Source organism: Xiphophorus hellerii, chromosome 2 (genome assembly GCF_003331165.1).
Source record: "Xiphophorus hellerii strain 12219 chromosome 2, Xiphophorus_hellerii-4.1, whole genome shotgun sequence".
NCBI classification, from domain to species: Eukaryota; Metazoa; Chordata; class Actinopteri; order Cyprinodontiformes; family Poeciliidae; genus Xiphophorus; species Xiphophorus hellerii.
The window spans coordinates 4,520,725-4,538,673 of NC_045673.1; the positions used below are offsets into that span (position 1 = coordinate 4,520,725).

Genomic DNA, 17,949 nt, shown 5'->3' on the forward strand with positions numbered 1-17,949 from the left:
TTGGATGATATGATTTACAACATTTAATTTTCCTTAGGGATGAGTAAAGTATTTTTGAATTGAATCTCTCCTTTTACATGTGTCTTTGCAAGGTGTGCTATTATATTGTAGAGAGAACAGACTTTTTTCTGGCAAGAGCACCAGTTGAGCACAAATCAGTACTAAAAAAAATCCATAATTTGATAGTTACTGCTGATTTTCTCTGAGCTAGGGAAACTTTGTAATTACCAGTAGATTGGCTTTTTTTCTATGGTTGTTTGTAAATAGAGTAAAATAGTTTTGTGTTGTTTTTTAGCCTAATATTAACATTTGTTTTATGTGAAACACGCTATTTGATGCTTAAATTTGTTTACCAGGGTTTGGCGTATTTATTTATATAACTGAATCAAATTACCTTTATAAACTGTGCTGTATAAATCACATGGCCCCTATAATAATGTGAACACAGCTGAAATGAGAGCCTTCATTTGTCTGTAACCCGCACTCCATCTCACCCCTACCTGCTCAACCCTACATCGGAGGCAAACAGAAACGTGACACAGCTCGTCACCTTACCGCTTTTCTCTGCTATCTGCCGATCCAGCCAATCACAGCGGCCCAGTTTTGTAATTCATCTTGACGTTTCTCTATCTGTCCAATCAGGGAGCAAGCCAACAATTAGCCACGCCTACCGTTCACTGTCATTGGTAAAGTTTTCTGAAGTCCCGTTGATGTCCTCATTTATCCCAGTTTTTCTGGATTAATGCTGACTTTCTGGTGGATTTTATTCTGATGGTGGAATAAGAGGGAAGCATGGTGGTGAATTCCGTGCACTGGTTCCGCAAAGGTCTTCGGCTGCATGATAATCCGTCACTGCAAGAGGCCCTTAGCGGAGCGGACACGGTACGCTGTGTTTATGTCCTGGACCCTTGGTTCGCCGGAGCCGCTAACGTCGGGATCAACAGATGGAGGTCTGACATTTTTTGACATCTTTTCATAAACCTTACAGTTACTTTGAATTGTTTCCAGGACATTATTAATGTCGTTCGGAGGGTTTATCAGGTCGAGGGTTCATATGTTTTTATGTCCAGTCCTCAGAGTTAAGGCCTTGGCCTCCGCTCTGTTAGCTAAAACTAGCTCATAAGGAACTCCATAAACAACAGTCACAATTTTAATTGATCCTCAAATATTACTTCAGTGTGTACGTTTACAGAAACGCAATTTAATCAGTTGGGATCCTTAATATGAACTAATGAATTCGGGGCAATTTCGGGGTTATTGTCAGATTGTTACATTTCTACAGCAACATAAACAAATCTTCATTCGCAGGCACATCCAAAAAAATCAAGAAGCTAATTCATCTTACTTATTCAAATCAAACAGAGAAAATCGTGAGTAGGTTCATTGCATTCACAGGGATATACTTCAACGCCGTTGTTTTTGCTAATTTTGATGATTAGGCCGTAAAGTAAATGAAAATAATCATCATCAATTTTATTTATAAAGCGCTTTTAAACCAGCCACAACTGAAACAAAGTGCTGAACATCAGTAATAAGATTAAAAAAAAGCATAACAATAAAGTGACAAAGATAAGCACACAGTTTATTAAAATCTCAATTCAAAACAAAATCAAACAACTCAATTAAAGAGATGAAATCAATACCAGTAAAGATAAAGTAAAATCAGGTCTCAGTTGGGTTGAAGACCAGTGAGTAAAAGTTATGTTGCTGGTTTTAAAAAATGAAAATTTCAGTCTCTATAAACGTTAGAATGTTGCAGAAGACTAATTAAAACAGCTTTTTAAAATACAAAATGGCTAATACAGGTTCAAGGATGTGAAGAGCCTCCAGAAAATGATAGCCAAAGATGGTGGCTGTAAAGAGCGCTGGATTAAATAAATTAATGGAAAGTTGAGTGGAAGAAAAAAGGTAGATAATGGGGATAATTGCAAGTTTTCAGGACATAAACTACAAGCTGGGCTACATTATATTAGAATATACATCTCTGGAGTTTAAAGCCTGCTTTTAGCATCCATGCAGACAGTAAAGATCACATCAGAATAAGCTTCATAATGAATGAATCTCTGCAGCTGTTTGACATGTGATATCTCTCCTCTGTGCAGGTTTCTGCTGGAGTCTCTGGAGGACTTGGACAACAGTCTGAAGAAGCTCAACTCGAGGCTGTTTGTGGTCAGAGGTCAGCCGACTGAGGTCTTCCCGAGGCTCTTTAAGGTCGGTGTTCCTGCACATGTCATATTCTCCACCAGGATCTCTGTGAATGTGGTGATTAAATACCAAAGTGTTTACTTGTAAAGAAGAAATATGTTTGCACTAAGATGCATGTTATCAATTAATGAGTTAATCTAAATTTGATTGATCTGATTAATCGACTAACAATTCATTGATAATCTTCCATTTTCTTAAGAACCTGAGTATCGACCATCTTTCTGTAACATGAAGGGCTACATCTTATACAATGAATTAAAAAAAACATTATTTTGTGTCAGCTGTATTAAATGCTCACTGAATAAAGAGAAAATTGTGGTTTTCTCATATTTTTAAACTTAAATGTATTCATAAAACATAAGAAAACAGGAAGCTCTTAGGTTGCTGAAGGAGTAAAATATGTGAAATGCTTGGTTCGTCATTAACAGAAAGATATTCATACATAAATACCTTCTGTAGCTCCATGAAGTGCATTAACTTATGAAATCCCATCATGTTTTTTTCCATTATTTTTCTGTTATCTCCTCTGGGTTTGTGTCATCACATCCTCCTCACCTTCGTAGCACATCAGTAAGTTTTTAATAACTTGACTCTGCTCCATCGTGAATTTCGCCATTAAGGTGAAACTTAAATTAATGAGCTTGTCAAGTGATTATATTTCAACACAGAACCGCATAAAAAGTGCATTTTTGCGTCCCACACTGGACTCTGTTTAGGCCGTTTCTCCTTACCGTTTTTTGGTCTGGCCGCCATCTTTGTTCTTCATCAAATGTCTGGCGCCTCTAAAGGATGACCAGTGGCGCCCTCTTCTGGATGGCATCCAAACTACAACACTGAAAGGAGGTCTAAATGGGTGTTATTTGTTAGCTGGTTGGAACTCATTTTAATGTAATAAACCATTAGTCGACAATAAAATTAATCTTTTTGCTGACTGAAGTTGCTGGACATTCTTTGGCTTGGAAGTTCCTCAGCCTCTTAGAACTAGCTTATCCACTTCTTTTGTTCTGGTTGACCTTGGATGAGGCAGATTGAATACCTGTGGTGATGTTGGGTGTGCTTGGAAGTTTATTTCTGATCTAATGTTTTCTTCATGTCATAAGCTGTCCTCTGCTGTGTAAATATACTGATTTATTTGTGTTCAAACTTTTTGTCATGGGATATGCAACAAATTATTTGAGAGAAAGTTTGCAGAGCATATATAACATATTAAAAAGAAAATGGAGCTGGGTGTAATGCTAGTTTGTCATGTTGTCATTTGCAAAACAGCCAATCCAGGAGTCCCATTTATTTTCCTTTGCACTGATTGGTTGAACCCTCAATTGGAGATAAGGAAGACTGTGGATGTTAGCTGCAGTTGTCCTAAGACGGTTTCTACTGTGTTTATTAATGCATATTAAGGTATATTTGGAGTTTGAACTATTAAAATAGTATGTTATAAGAGTTTTTATATTGAGTCTGAAGTATTTATGGATTTAAGCAACTCCTAACCCCTGTATATACCAGGAGTACATTGTAATCTTATTTTCGTAGAAATGCGTCTATAAATCAGGGCCTGGCAAGTTTGTCCAGTCAAGAAAAAACAATCAAAGTAAAACAAAATACGATGACCTACATTTTTCATGTTGTTCATCTCTGTCTCGATCGTTTGTTGTGTATAATTAGAACAACTAGAACAGGAAATGGCTGACTCTTTTGATTTTAGTCAGGCTTAATAAATGGGAACGCCAAGCCTGCTGTTTATGTTTGTGGTCCTATTTACTTTCCAATTAAACTAATAAAACAGTGGTTCACACCACTTTCTTTCTCTTCTGCTGCTTTTTGCCATTATCTTTATCTTTCTCTTTGTCATCTTCAACTAAATCATGATCTTTGTCTTAATCTAAATCATCTTGTCATCATTTAAATCTAAACCACCATGTTTCTCTTCATCTGAATTATCATCTTGGTCTTTCTTCATCTAAGTTATCATCTATGTCTTAGTCTTCATCTAGATAAAAGTAATTTTTTTCTTCATCTAAATCTAAATCATCTTTGTCTTCATCTAAATCAGCCTTGTTGTCTTTGACTTTACTTAAGTCTTAGTCTTCATCTAAGTCTTTGTTTTCATCTAAATCTTTTGTCTTTATCTTTGTCTAAATGATGAACACCATATAAACACATACAGACATGTATTTATGAAAAATCTTATTGATTTTCCTGCATTTCTTTCTTTCTTCATTCAGTTTTATTTATTCTTTTCACAAACCTTTGCTTCTGTTTCGTCCCACTGCAGGAATGGAACGTGACCCGGCTGACGTTCGAATACGACCCGGAGCCCTACGGGAAGGAGAGGGACGCCGCCATCATCAAGATGGCCCAGGAGTTTGGAGTGGAGACGGTGGTCAGGAACTCGCACACCCTCTACAACCTGGACAGGTCTGTGATTCACAGTGAAATTCAGCTTCTACAAGCAAGGGGTATCATTTAAAGGAGGAATGTAAGATTAAAACTATAAAATTATTTTATTTCCCATAGAATGAGCTTCTTGTGTCTTTAATAACTCTGATTTAAAACTCAAAACAACTTATATCCTAAAGTAATATATGGATAAAGAAATATTTTTGAACACTTTTAGAACAACTGATGATGATATTCATGTCTTTTCATCACAGACCTGAGCACTTGCTAAAAGAAAGGAGAGAAACTGTAGAGTTTTTAATAATATAGGAACTTTAGTATATATTTAGAGGAGTCCAAGTGCTGTCAGACTTATTCTCAGGAATTACAATCTGAGATATTAATCTTGTATAGGTTCATCTCTATCTATAATACCTGATGGTGTCATTTATAAAATAAATAAATTTCAGATTATTTAAAGACTGGCGATCAGCCAGAAAACTGCAACCGGTGCGCATCTACAAATTGGAGAAGCTTTATGGTGGTAAAATCTGTAACTTCGGGTCTTCCTGGCTGCATCTGACATTCTTAATGAAGCACGGTAACTTTCTCTAATGTAATTTAACACTATATTTAGAATCAGAACTCCTTTTATGCTCATTGTTCACAAAAGAAAGCACATCGAAACTTAAAAAAATAGCAGTTTTTAAAGTCAAGTCAAATAATTGAATAAAGTAAATATATATGAACAAATATAAAAATATGGTAGAAACATAGAAATAACTGGGATGTTAAGAAAAATTAAACTTCTAGAAATTTATTTTATAAATAAATACATTTTGGTCAAATTTTCTCTGAATCAGGACTTTAAAGCCCGTTTGAGTCGCAGCTAAAGTGAATCTCCAGTGTGTCAGACTCGGTGGAGCCCCCAGTGGCTGGCTGCTGTCACTGCAGGTCACACACTGCACCCATGTGCTGGGATAAGTGGGTTTTAACGAGCGAGAGTGAAGAACTTTCTCCATGCCTCTCTGCGCTGCTGCATGACCAGTGCAGCGTTACGTAACCAGCGGATTACCGCCGGCCTGTGTGTTAGTGTACCAGCTGGGTGAAGCCGGGCTTTGTGCGTTCCGGCGTTGTGAAAATGCGCTCATTCAGAGCGGACCCAGCCAACGGGACGCTGTCCCTGCTGCAGATCCTGAGCAAGTTGTGTAAGAAGGAAACTTAAAAAAGTCCACAGGGCAGCTGATCTGTTTAAAACTGAGGCAGCAGCAGCCAGACGACTGATGAAAACACGGATTGGTTCTGATTCATTCAGATGTTCTTCATTAAGCGCAGGGTGGAGCTGTTCTGAAACTGGACATAAAATGCTAAACAAAGGCATAAAACAAATAATAATAAAAAGGTTATTTGTATAAAACAAGCCATTTCAAAGTGCTTTATGTCATAAAACATACAAAGTCACAAAACACGCAGTCATTAACTGAAGCATTACATTTTGTCAAGTGCCATTGTTACACATCAAAATATTGATTGATGTTTTACTAATAATGTATCAAAGGCAACTATAAACAGGTGGAGTTTTATTCCAGATTTAAGGAACCTTCTGCAAAATGAATTCCTTATTTGATAAGTTTTGTTCTAGATTTTAAAAATAAAGTCTCAAACTTTGAAATGGTTTTACAGCACACTTCAGAAATGTAAAGCCAATTTTAGCATCACACAGCTCCATTATTGTGGAACACAGATAGTAAAACGCTATTATTTCGAACTCAAATTCCCTAAATGTCAATAAAAATGCTGCAGAAAAAAATCTAGAACATGTAGTCTGGAAAGTAGCTTTTTTAAATTCTACCAATAAATAAATTACTTTTCAACAAATATAATTTCCGTAGTTTTAATTGTTTACCATGGAAGATAACCGAAAATAAATGCATGGATTACATCAGTCTGTGCTTTAATGACTCTATATAATTCATTAGTTTTGGTTTCCAGGTTGAATTCCTGGAATAAACCAACTTTAAATGCAGCAGAGCTGTAATCCTCCTCTGCTGTTTTCATGCCTGCAGGATAATCGAGATGAACAACAACAACCCGCCTCTGACCTTTAAGCGCTTTCAGACCATTGTGAGCCGACTGGAGTTGCCTAGGAGACCTCTGGCTTCCGTCAGCCAGCAACAGATGAACCGATGCCTCGGCAAAATCTCCGACAACCACGACCAGCTGTACAGTATACCTTCACTGGAGGAGCTAGGTAAGCATCTCCAGATCCACCCGCAGGCCGTTTTAATCCACATTAAATCAAAACAAATAATTGCTGCTCTTTATTTTATATATATAAATAAATATGCAAAATTTTCTTATTGTTACAAATGTTATGACCTAAAGGTAGCAATAAAAAGAAAGGGATCTAACTGTGAGCCCTGTGGAACGCCTAAGGAGAATTTAAGGCAGCAGTTTTGACAAGAAATCAATTATGAACCAATATAAATCTTAGAAACCATTAAATAAACGTGACTGTAGCTTTTCTTAGACCCTTAAAAAATCCTGATTTTTAATGTAAACACAAGAAGCTCTTTTAATTCATTATTAACACTTGGTGTGTGGATCTTAAAGCTGTAGAGTTTGGAAATAAATGGTTTGCTTACCAAAATGTTTGATATCTTGCTTTCTTTAATAATTTTTTCATTCAAATTCTTGCTTCCCAGCTTCTAAAGAGCTTTGTTTTGCATTTTATTACACTACTACTTTAATTTGATTTGATTTAAATGTGTGTGCAGGTTTCAGGACAGAGGGGTTACCTCCAGCTGTGTGGCGCGGAGGAGAGTCGGAGGCTTTGGACCGACTGAGCAGATACCTGGACAAAAACGTAAAACTGACACTAGAGCCGAGCGGCAGGACAAGAACGCTTGTTTTGGTGGTTAAATCATGTGAAAAACTCAGATAATAATAACCTATCGAATCAGGATAAAGATGAACACACCTTAAAGCAATTTTTACAAAATTGCATAAAAATCATTTGGAAGTCAAGAATTTTTCAACAATTAGCTAATAACCTAATATTTTAATTAAGCAAAAAAATCAGTTTTTATTATTATTATTATTTGTTTATTTTATTTTATTGACGGAACAAAATCTGTATAAAAACATTAGAGCCAAAACTGAAAAAATAGTGTTGCACATAAGCCTTATTTATTTATTTATTTTGAAAAGCATCCAATTTTCTAATCTTTTTTTTTACTTCATTGTTAGAAAAAAAAAATTGTTCTCAGGAATAAGAACAAAATTTTGGAAACTTGCTGAAGTACAATCTCATATTTTATTAATTTATTTGCCAGTTTTGGCAGGATTAGTCCTCCATAAAAATCCCACATAATGAGCAGCATCAGTGTGAGATTATTTACTGAGACATTTCACTTTTATATGTCACTGTTATAAATTCTAACTTCAATAAGTTCATCTAATATTGAACATGCTTTTTTATGTTTTAGTGAAAAACAGAAACTCCTAAAGCTGAAGAACTTATAAATACTGTAGATTTATTAAGCTTTAATTAATAACTTTTAAAAAAGCAGAGTTTTATTAAACTACTTTTAGCATTTTGGCGTCTGATTGGAGTCACACCTGTCGCTCTCCTGACTGATTCACACCTGTGCGTCCGTCTCCTCAGGTGTGGGTGGCCAACACTCGGGTGAAGACTTGCTCTCTGTATGCCAGCCCCACAGGCCTCAGCCCCTACCTGCGCTTCGGCTGCCTGTCCTGCAGGATGCTTTATTACAACCTCAGAGAGATCTACATGAAGGTACTGAGAGCGACTGGCTCCAGTAAACACAAACAGCTTCTGTCCAAAACAAAGCACAACTGTGAGAAACATCTGTTTAGTCCTTTTTATTGTTTTACAGACAGCTGCCCTTTCTGGCAACAAGGAGAAACAACCAATCAGAGCCAGAGAACAATCTCGATTGCTCACGGGCATGATTGACGGCGCTAAAGCCCTTCTCCTGGATCTGATTGGCTGTTTTTTCTGTACCTAACACTGGGAGAAGGCAGAGGACTTAGATTTTTATTTGACACATGATGACACTTTTAACAAAAATGTAAGAAACATATTTTTATAAAAGTTACAAACTGCAGTTTGTAAAGCAGAGCTATTGTGGACAAACACAAATTATGCAGTTGTAGTTGTCCACCATTTGGGCATTTGTACGTTTTCTTCGTCTCTGGAAACTTTTATACTGGACTAAAGAGCCATGCTTTATAGTAAAATAAACATTCTGAATAAAACGTCTGTGGTTGTTTAATTTGTGTTTATTTTGACGTTAGTCTTAAAGTTTATTAGATGTGTCATAAAAAATTTCTTAAAGTCTTCAGCCTAACTTGCCCTAAGCAGTAAGAATTCTGTACAAGGTGGTTTGGACATGAAGGTGGTTGAATATTCCAGTTTTGATCCAGAACCAAACTTAATCTTTGTCTCTCTGGGTTTTCTTCTTCTTCTCCTCCTCCTCAGCTCTGCAAGCGGAGCAGTCCTCCTCTGTCGCTGTATGGCCAGCTCCTATGGAGGGAGTTCTTCTACACCGCCGCCACCAACAACCCAAACTTTGACCGCATGGAGGGAAACCCCATCTGCGTGCAGGTGAGCATGAGACGGGTTTGTACAGGTGTTTGAAATCCTTGAAAATGCTTGAATTTTCAATTAGGTGTTTTCAAGGTTTGGAAAGTGCTTGATTTATCTATCAAGTCCTTGAAAGTATTTGATGTTCAAAATGAAGAGTTTTGACTAAAAGCATAAATTTTGAAAACGTTACTTACAGTTGAAACCAGATCATTTTTATTAAAGACTCTTTTTTTTTCTCACTGTTTGAAGTTAAATCAGACTAAACTTCTCAGGTTAGTTGGAATCACCAAAACCAAATTATTTCTATTTGCTAATTGCCAGAAAATTTGGTGAGAACATTTCTTTGAGAATTTCTTTGGGCAACGTTTTATGCATATTGTGTTTTAAGCATTTCATTTGGGCATATAGGTCATTTGTTTGTATTGTTTCAATTTGATGAATATTTCTTATTATTAATGACTTAATGATCTGTGTAATTAAAATAAAGGCTGGCTTATATCTTATACATGTTTTTTATGTGTGTTAATTTAGTATTTTGTTCTCAGACCAGCCAGGTGTATGAGACAACCATTTCAAAAAATTTATTTTGTTGTATTTCAGTTATCTTCTCCCTGCTGCAGAATGTAGAATATTATTGCAGAATAAAATATCCTAAAATAATGAATAGAAAATGTCTCTTTTTTTCAGTTCATTTGTTTGTATTTTCAAAATGTGATGCTGAAAGTTTGAAAACTTACCTTGAAAATGGTTGAAAAGTGTACGGGCGGGCATTAATGTTTACTCTGTAGCTCCACAGCAGAGATTAAAGCTTATTTACCTGTTTGTCAACAGATCCCATGGGACCAGAACCCAGAGGCACTGGCCAAGTGGGCCGAGGGACGGACTGGCTTCCCCTGGATCGATGCCATCATGACTCAGCTGAGGCAGGAGGGCTGGATCCACCACCGGGCGCGGCACGCCGTGGCCTGCTTCCTCACCAGAGGCGACCTGTGGATCAGCTGGGAGAACGGGATGAAGGTCAGACTATTGTGCGCTAACATGCGCCATTGCTATTCATTGAGTCAGGAATATCGGTGGTCAGGAAAATGACACAATTGTGCAAAATATTAGCAAAAGGCACACAATGTCAATATATTGACAAATTGATAACTAGGTCCAAGGGTATCACATTTCACATGTCAGTGAAAAGTTTTAATAAAAAAAAATAGAGGAAATGGGGAGTAGGCTAGTCATGCTAGCTTGACTTTGACAAACCTAACATGTAGATTTGCTGCACAGTTTGGTCTTTTCCCATTGAGTTAACACTAAAATAAGGCAACAACACTCACTAACTCTGACAGATTAGGTGTTTACATTAGCTAATCAACCACCACTGATCACTTAAAAATCAGAATAAGTGGTTTTGACTTGTTTTGCGGTGTTGCCCTTTGTGGCGGCGCCCTGCAGACCAGCCAGGTAGATTATAAATTAAAGAACTTTTAATTTTTAAAAGTTCAGTAAACAATAGAAACTGGACCAATTGTCTTGTTTGTACATAGAGCATTATGATATTCATAACAGTCATGAAATAGTATAAAATATTTCAAAATGTATAAGAGCCACAGCTTGTTCAGTTTGAACAAACTGTCTCCTAAAGCAGTTGTTATCTGTCCAACATAGAATTTATTTTAGTCCTTTCTTGCATCTTGACAGATTTGACAGAAACCAAATTGTTTATAGATTTATATCTAGAGTGGGGCTGAACAATATGGCTGAAAAACGTATATCTGTTTAAGCATTTCCTATCAGTCACTATTGATTATTATTGATTAGCTGTTTGTTTTATATATCTGGAAAACTGCCAAACTGGTGGCGTGATCTTTCCTGTTTTATCCACAGTTTTCACTCCACGGTGTTTATTTACTTTTAAGCAATTACGAGGCATCATAGTGAAACCTTAACCTGCTGCTGCTGCAAGTTACTCAACAGGTTGTTGCTAGGTAACCAAAGAATGAGAGAGTTGCTAGGTAACCAAAGAGCGAGTGAGTCAGTTGATTCCGCAAGTTTTGCTTAGCTAACAGTGAGAGGATGAGCTGCTAAAGCCATTTCTCTGCCTACATTTCCCAGAATGCCGTGCTGTTCTGGATTGGAGCTCAGTGAAATTATTGATAATATCAGATGTATTACTTATTGATACTAATCATGTTATCGCAATATACATATATTATTAATTTATTGTCAAATCAAATCATATTTGTGTAGCACATTTCAGCCACAAGGCATTTCACATCATAAAAACACAAAAATATAAAGTCATAGAACACACAGTCAACAATTGAAACATGTCATTTAGCCGTCATTACGCATCAGATTGTTCATTAATGTTTCATTGATTATGTTTCAAAAGCAACAAGCCCTAATCTAGGGAAGAAAAAAATATTTCCGCTTTAAAACATCAGGAATTTTCCCGGCTTTAGTTTAAGTCGACTGATGGCGTGTTGTTGTTTTTCCTGCAGGTGTTTGAGGAGCTGCTGCTGGACGCCGACTGGAGCGTGAACGGCGGCAGCTGGATGTGGCTGTCCTGCAGCGCCTTCTTCCAGCAGTTCTTTCACTGCTACTGTCCCGTGGGCTTCGGGAGGAGGACCGACCCATCAGGAGACTACATCAGGTCAGCTTAGCGCCCGCACGCCCGACTGACTACAAGCTTAAACGCTTTTCTGGCTTTCTTTGATGTCAAATCTGCTAATTCACCGCTAAGAGATACTACAACTGAGCAATGTGTATGGAACTAAATTGGGGCCATGCATGCGTTTCAAAATGTTTTATTTTTTCAGATTCAAAAATTTTAATTTACATTTTTTTTTCTCTCTTGAACAAACTTTATGGCCCCAACTTAGCTCCATAGATATGGCTTAAAAACTAAATATCAGATTTACCAATTTCTTTTCCTCTCACTTTTATATAAAAAATATATAGATGACTTGTAAAAGTGCTTTTTATGTCATTGGTGGGACTTCAGGGCCAGTCTAGAAGAATGTTTGTTTAATTATGAGAATGTGGTCATATTAGCAGAAGAAGAATGCAATTTTACCAGAAAACAAAAACGTCTTGAAATTACAAAAAAAGTTGTTTTAATGTGAAAAGGGATTTGATAAACCTGAGTTTGTGTGGTTCTTTCTTCAAAATAGACAAAGGTGGACTTTATTAGGACTGGTAGGACTGGTAATAATTTGATGCTGATGTGTCAAAAGATTAACTATTTCTGTTCAGTATCATCTGTAAATGTATTTTTCGTGTTGGAATTCTCATAAAATGAATACTTAATTCTCCTAATATTATGAATATGTTCTCATGATATTATGACTTTGTTGCTGTAATATAAAAAAAAAAATCTTAACCTATACCTAATATTTTGTCATAGAGTTGACCTGAATTCAAATTCCACATAAATAGAAGCTGATAAACACGCTTTTCAAACAAAATGGCGGCTCTGGGCGCGCTCACATCACTCTGAACTATGGAAACTTGAGGAGTGCATTGGGTGAAAAATTTCCTTATTTTCTAAAAATTAAATAATCAAAAACCAAAAATTTACTTAATTGATAAAACTGTTTCATCGCCCAGTTCTAACAGATATTTAAACCTTAGAAAATGGAACATTTCTGTTCTTTTCACAATAAAAGCACTCCTGCTGTTATGCATGCATAAAGCATAAAACAAGTGCTGAGAAGGTGTAAAGCCTATAGCAAATGGGGAAACTGATAGATTATCATAATTTCTGCTTCTCTGCATTTGACCCTAATTTTGATCAGTTTTACTGAATTCAAAACAAAGAATGTTGGTTTACAGACGAAGAACGGAGCGAATCGAGAGCAAACTGACAGATTTCAATCTCAGATGGCCAGTGCATCTCAGGTTGTGTCGTTCTGTCTGTTTATGAAGGATGCACTTCCTGTACCAACTGCTTGACTACAGGAAGTGTGGTAAATTTCAAGCACAGATTTCAAACCACAGCTCTGCAGCACTCGGCTCGAGCTGTGCACCAGCATACGGTACCGGATCGCTTTAACGGACAAATTCTTTACCGTCGACAAATTTTCTTGGATGAAAATTTGATAAATCGATGGAGAAGTAAACTACAGAAGCAGAAAGCAGTAAAATGTTGCCTACACAGTGGGGTTGGGTTGCACTGTAAAAACGCAAACGGATGCAGAGCTGATGTAATATTGCAGGAAGACTTTGGTCCATGATGATTATTCTGGAAATTAGGGTCGGACAATGTTAAACAGTTATATTATTGGTGTCTGCCATAGCAATGCAAGTGCATTGGAGGCTAGTAGAGAATGGAGTTAGCCAATGTTAGTCAACATTCTAGTGATATTTTAGCTAAAATTAGCATTTTAGCTAATTTTGATAGAAAAGTTTGTTATTTTTTTTAAACTATATGGAGTATTTTAATTATACTCAACATGCTAATGATAGCCCACATGGTAATGGTGGTATTTTAGCTAAAATTAAATTTTTAGCTCATTTTTATAGGAAAGATAATTCTGAATGGAGTAAGTCAATGTTGAACAACATGGGAATGAAACCCCAGACGCCAATGATAGCATTTGTGTTAACCTTACCAATTTAGCTAATTTTAGTTTAGGGATTACACTCCTTTTTGTGCTTTATGGTCAACAGGCTAAAGATTGCCCACATGCTAATGGCAGCATATCAAGCTAGAATAAGCGTTTATCTATTTTCTAATAGAAAAGATAAACATCATACTGAATGGAGTAAGTGCATATTAGTCGACATGCCAGCGACAGCCCAGAAGTTAATGGTAGCATCTATACTAATGATAATTTTAGCTAATTTTTATAGAAAAGCGAAACCACATTTACTGAATGGAGTAAGTCAATGTTAGCCGATGTTCTAGTGATTGCCCAGATGCTAATAGTAGCATTAAAGCTAAATTTAGTGTCTTAGCTTGTTTTAATAAAATGGCTAAACTTGACATACTGAATCGTCCTGCAGGCGTTACATTCCCATCCTGAAGGACTTTCCGAACCGCTACATCTATGAGCCGTGGAACGCCCCGGAGTCTCTGCAGAAGGCGGCGAACTGCGTGGTGGGAGTGGATTACCCCAAACCGATGATAAACCACGCAGAAGGCAGCCGGCTCAACATCGAGCGCATGAAGCAAGTTTACCAGCAGCTGTCCCATTACAGGGGACTCAGTAAGTACAGTACTGAGCTGCTGTAGCGCCGCCTAAAGGGAGCAGCTAGGAGATGTTTAAACTGGTGGTGTCCAAACTCTTTGGCTTGTGGGCCGAAATTAAGCTGAAGCTACTTGAGGCCAATGAAATGTTATCTTTTTTATTAAAATTGCCAAAATATTAATATTTTTACTTCATTCTACTTTAACTTCAAAATATTTTAATGAAACAAAAAGTGTATCTTGTAGACATAGGATTTCTAAATCACTGTAGACCAAAACCAAATATTATCACACATTTTCCGTAATAAAAAAAAGCATAAAATTTCCCCAAAATTTCTTTTCTACTGTTTTGTTTTGTTTTTTTGTTCCTTAGCCTACGAAGTCCTAAATGTCTTTGTGTCAGATTTTGAAGGTTTGCTTTAAAGAGATGCTCTGATCATAGATTAAACAGTGGGAGGTTTAAAGGGGACCTATTATGCAAAACTGACTTTTAGCGTGTTTTTATACTGTCCTTTGGGCCTCAACTGCTTCTATGAACAACCCAAGCGTTTAAAAAAACCATCCAATTGTTTTTTGGCAATAAGTTAATGTATTCTGGTGTCTGAAAAACAAGCCGTTTCAAAAGCCTCCCAATTGTTGAGTTACACTGCGTGTTCCCTAGCAACTGCAGCAGAGTTTTGTCCATTACTTAGCAACCCTAGCTGAGCTCCGGCTTTGGTCAGCTGTTTTATCACTGTATGTGCTGTACAATGGCTGTCTTTTGCAAAAAAAGATGTTGTTTTTTTTGTTGTTTTGTTGTTAACTTATCATCCAGAAACCAGTTGCTGCATTATTTTGGTTGTGCAGGAGGCTCTGCTATTGTTTTCAAAGCTATACTCTTGTAAAATTTTGCATCTTTTTGAAGCCTTTTTTATGTGTGAGTGTAAACGTTGAGCTGGGGGCAGTGGTCAGCAGCTCCTTATTTGGATTAAAAGTGACAGGAGTCCCAAAAACAGCTCAAAAATAGGCAGAATGACTACACTAAAATCTGATTATCTAAGTATTTATTAAATTTTGTGCAAAACAATGTAATAAATACCATAACCTGTTCAATGAAACATAATAGGTCATCTTTAATTAAATAACATATTTGTGTTCTAGGCCTACTAGCGTCGGTACCGACGATCCAGGAGGAAGCAGAGCCGCCGATGACAGACGAGTCTCAGACCAGCAGTGGACCCGGTACAGTAAAGTTTTCTTCCTCAGATGTGGAAAATGTTTTCAAACGGTCTAAACTCAGATTATTCCCTCCCGTCTCCCAGATTCTCCTCCCAGAGTTCTCGCCGACATGGAAGCAGCCGTCTGTCTGATGGCTCCAGATTCCTCCACTTCGGCGCCGGTTCCGGACCAGGACAACGTGTCGCTCCATCGGTTGTTCCAGGATCACTGCACCTCCTCGGGCTGGCCGTCCTCTCCTGCCTCCAGTCCGCCACAAAGCCCCGCACCTCGATCCAAACCCGGATCTCCCTCCTCCTCCTGCCCCTCACCGTCCGCCAGTCCGTCCTCGCTGCCCCCGAGAAGGAAAGGCGTCGCCCACAAGGGCCGGCGAAGCCAAAGACGGAGAGAACGTCCGTCCTGCCCGATGGCGAAGGAAGAGGATGAGGAGGAGAGGATGCAGGAGGAGGTGGATGAAGAGAGGATGGAGGAGGAGACGGCAGCAGCAGTGCAGGAGTGACATTAAGTGGACAGACAAGGTAGTTACCACGGTTTTAATAGGTTGGTTTTTCATTTTAGTTCAGTTTTATTTCGCTGGTTTTTTGGGCTCTCAAACTCATTTTCATTTTTTGCCAAATCCGGGTCATGGATGTTCTTAAAGGTCCGGTTATGCCAGAATAAAACCCAAAAACAAACTGTTAAAATATTATTAAATAAATATTATTTATTAGTCTTTCAAACTGATGTGATTTTTTTTTCACATCAGTTCAGTTCAGTTTACGTCAGTTGTTGACAAATGACGGTTCTCTATATTTTTCCTGGTGTGGAAGACTTAAATCATATCCATATGAAACGGGGCAGAACTTTAACTATTTCTTTATTATAGACACATCTCCAACTTGTTTTGTGCATAAACTGATCGTTTTCGCTCTCTTGTCTCATCAGGTGCAGTTTCTGAGAACAATCTGTATATTTCCTCCATCCAGTTGGAAACTAAGGAACGCTCCTTTGGATCTGGAGGCACATGATGCAACAAATGGAAGAGAAGCAGCACATTAAAACCCCAGTTAACCCAAATCAAGACAGAAACTGCAGACACGTTCACACACAGACTGCTGTCTGGTCTAAAAACCTTATTTTAGGCCATATAATGTCCGTAAGATGAATTGTGTGTTATTTTATACAGCTCCACCTTTTGTTTTCTAAGGATTTCATTAGATCAGAGTGTCTCTCTGATCATGGACTTCATTTAAAGATGGAAATCATTTGATCCTTCTGGCAGCATCAGGACTGCCTCCTGTGATCCAGGTTTATGTTCATGCTCCCCTTGTAACGGTTTGATCCAGTCTGAAAAACCAGCAACAATTTAAAGGGTTTAAATTTTTGTACAATGTAATTTAAAGTATTCAGGATGAGCACTGTCCAGGTCTGCAGAGGCTTCGTATTCAGTCGTGAGTGTGACGTGTTTAACATCGGGTTCAGGTGTCGTCAGACCCTCTAAATAATTTGAATTAGTTAAAACATGAAAGAAAATCAAACAAAATTTCTACTCAGCTGCTGCCACAAAATGGAGTAACATAATTTAATATTCTGTATTTTAAAAGATCAAAATTCAACCTTTGTAATTGTTTCTGATGAGAAACTTTAGTTATCAGAACTTCCAAAAAATAATGTACTTTAAATGTTTTTCTGAATTATTCAGAAAAAATTATTCTTGAAAATATTGAATGAAAATTAATGATTAAATTATTTGTGATTTTTTTTTCTGAAATAATTTTCCAGAAAATTATTTCTGAAACATAATTTTTAGAAATTACTTTTTTGAAAATAATTTCCAAAAAAAAAATTGTTTTCAGAATACAATTTTTATTCAGAAAAAATATTTATTTTTTGAATAATTTTCTTCTGAAATGATTCTTAAACGCTGAATGTGGCCCTCCATTTTTGTAATTTTTAGCATGAGAGTTTTAATGACACATTTAATTATTTTTTTAACAAACTTCTTTGAGTTTTAATTATTAGTTTTAAAAATTATAGCACATTAATACTTCTATTAAACTTGCTAATTTTAAAGAACAATGTCATTTTTGTTGCAGGCAATTGACTAAAAGATATTTTAAACCAAATAAACTGAAAAACAATAAAGTTAGGAAACTGTCCAGCTTTTAGTAATACAAAGAAAACGACTCTTTGCTTCATTAAATATTGCATGTATAATTTATTATGCATTTTTAAGTTGGAAAAAACAATATGGCTCCTCAATACTCAAAACTTTGTGATCTGACCCTTGTTGCGAAACGTTTGGACACCCCTTCCTTAGAGCCCATTTAATGTCAATTCTAGAAATTAGAGTTTCTTACAGACTCATCAGCAGAAC

General features: G+C 36.9%; 1 protein-coding gene across 1 annotated transcript; it reads left to right on the forward strand.

The window, feature by feature from the left end:
* The first annotated feature begins 643 nt into the window (after positions 1-643).
* cry2 (cryptochrome circadian regulator 2) lies at positions 644-17,100 on the forward strand. The gene is made up of 13 exons (XM_032545587.1): positions 644-950; positions 2,103-2,211; positions 4,478-4,620; positions 6,648-6,832; positions 7,359-7,447; positions 8,249-8,380; positions 9,086-9,211; positions 10,025-10,210; positions 11,689-11,840; positions 14,195-14,397; positions 15,519-15,599; positions 15,680-16,111; positions 16,518-17,100. Exons 1-12 carry the CDS (start codon positions 793-795, stop codon positions 16,090-16,092), a joined length of 1,977 nt encoding a protein of 658 aa, XP_032401478.1. The 5' UTR covers positions 644-792; the 3' UTR covers positions 16,093-16,111; positions 16,518-17,100.
* Positions 17,101-17,949: the final 849 nt, after the last annotated feature.

Excerpts from the sequence above, each read along its gene's own strand:
- cry2 (XM_032545587.1), top strand. The coding sequence starts at position 793 with ATGGTGGTGAATTCCGTGCACTGGTTCCGCAAAGGTCTTCGGCTGCAT. Across the intron at positions 9,212-10,024 it reads GAAACCCCATCTGCGTGCAG|ATCCCATGGGACCAGAACCC; the intron begins GTGAGCATGAGA and ends GTTTGTCAACAG. Across the intron at positions 11,841-14,194 it reads CCATCAGGAGACTACATCAG|GCGTTACATTCCCATCCTGA; the intron begins GTCAGCTTAGCG and ends ATCGTCCTGCAG.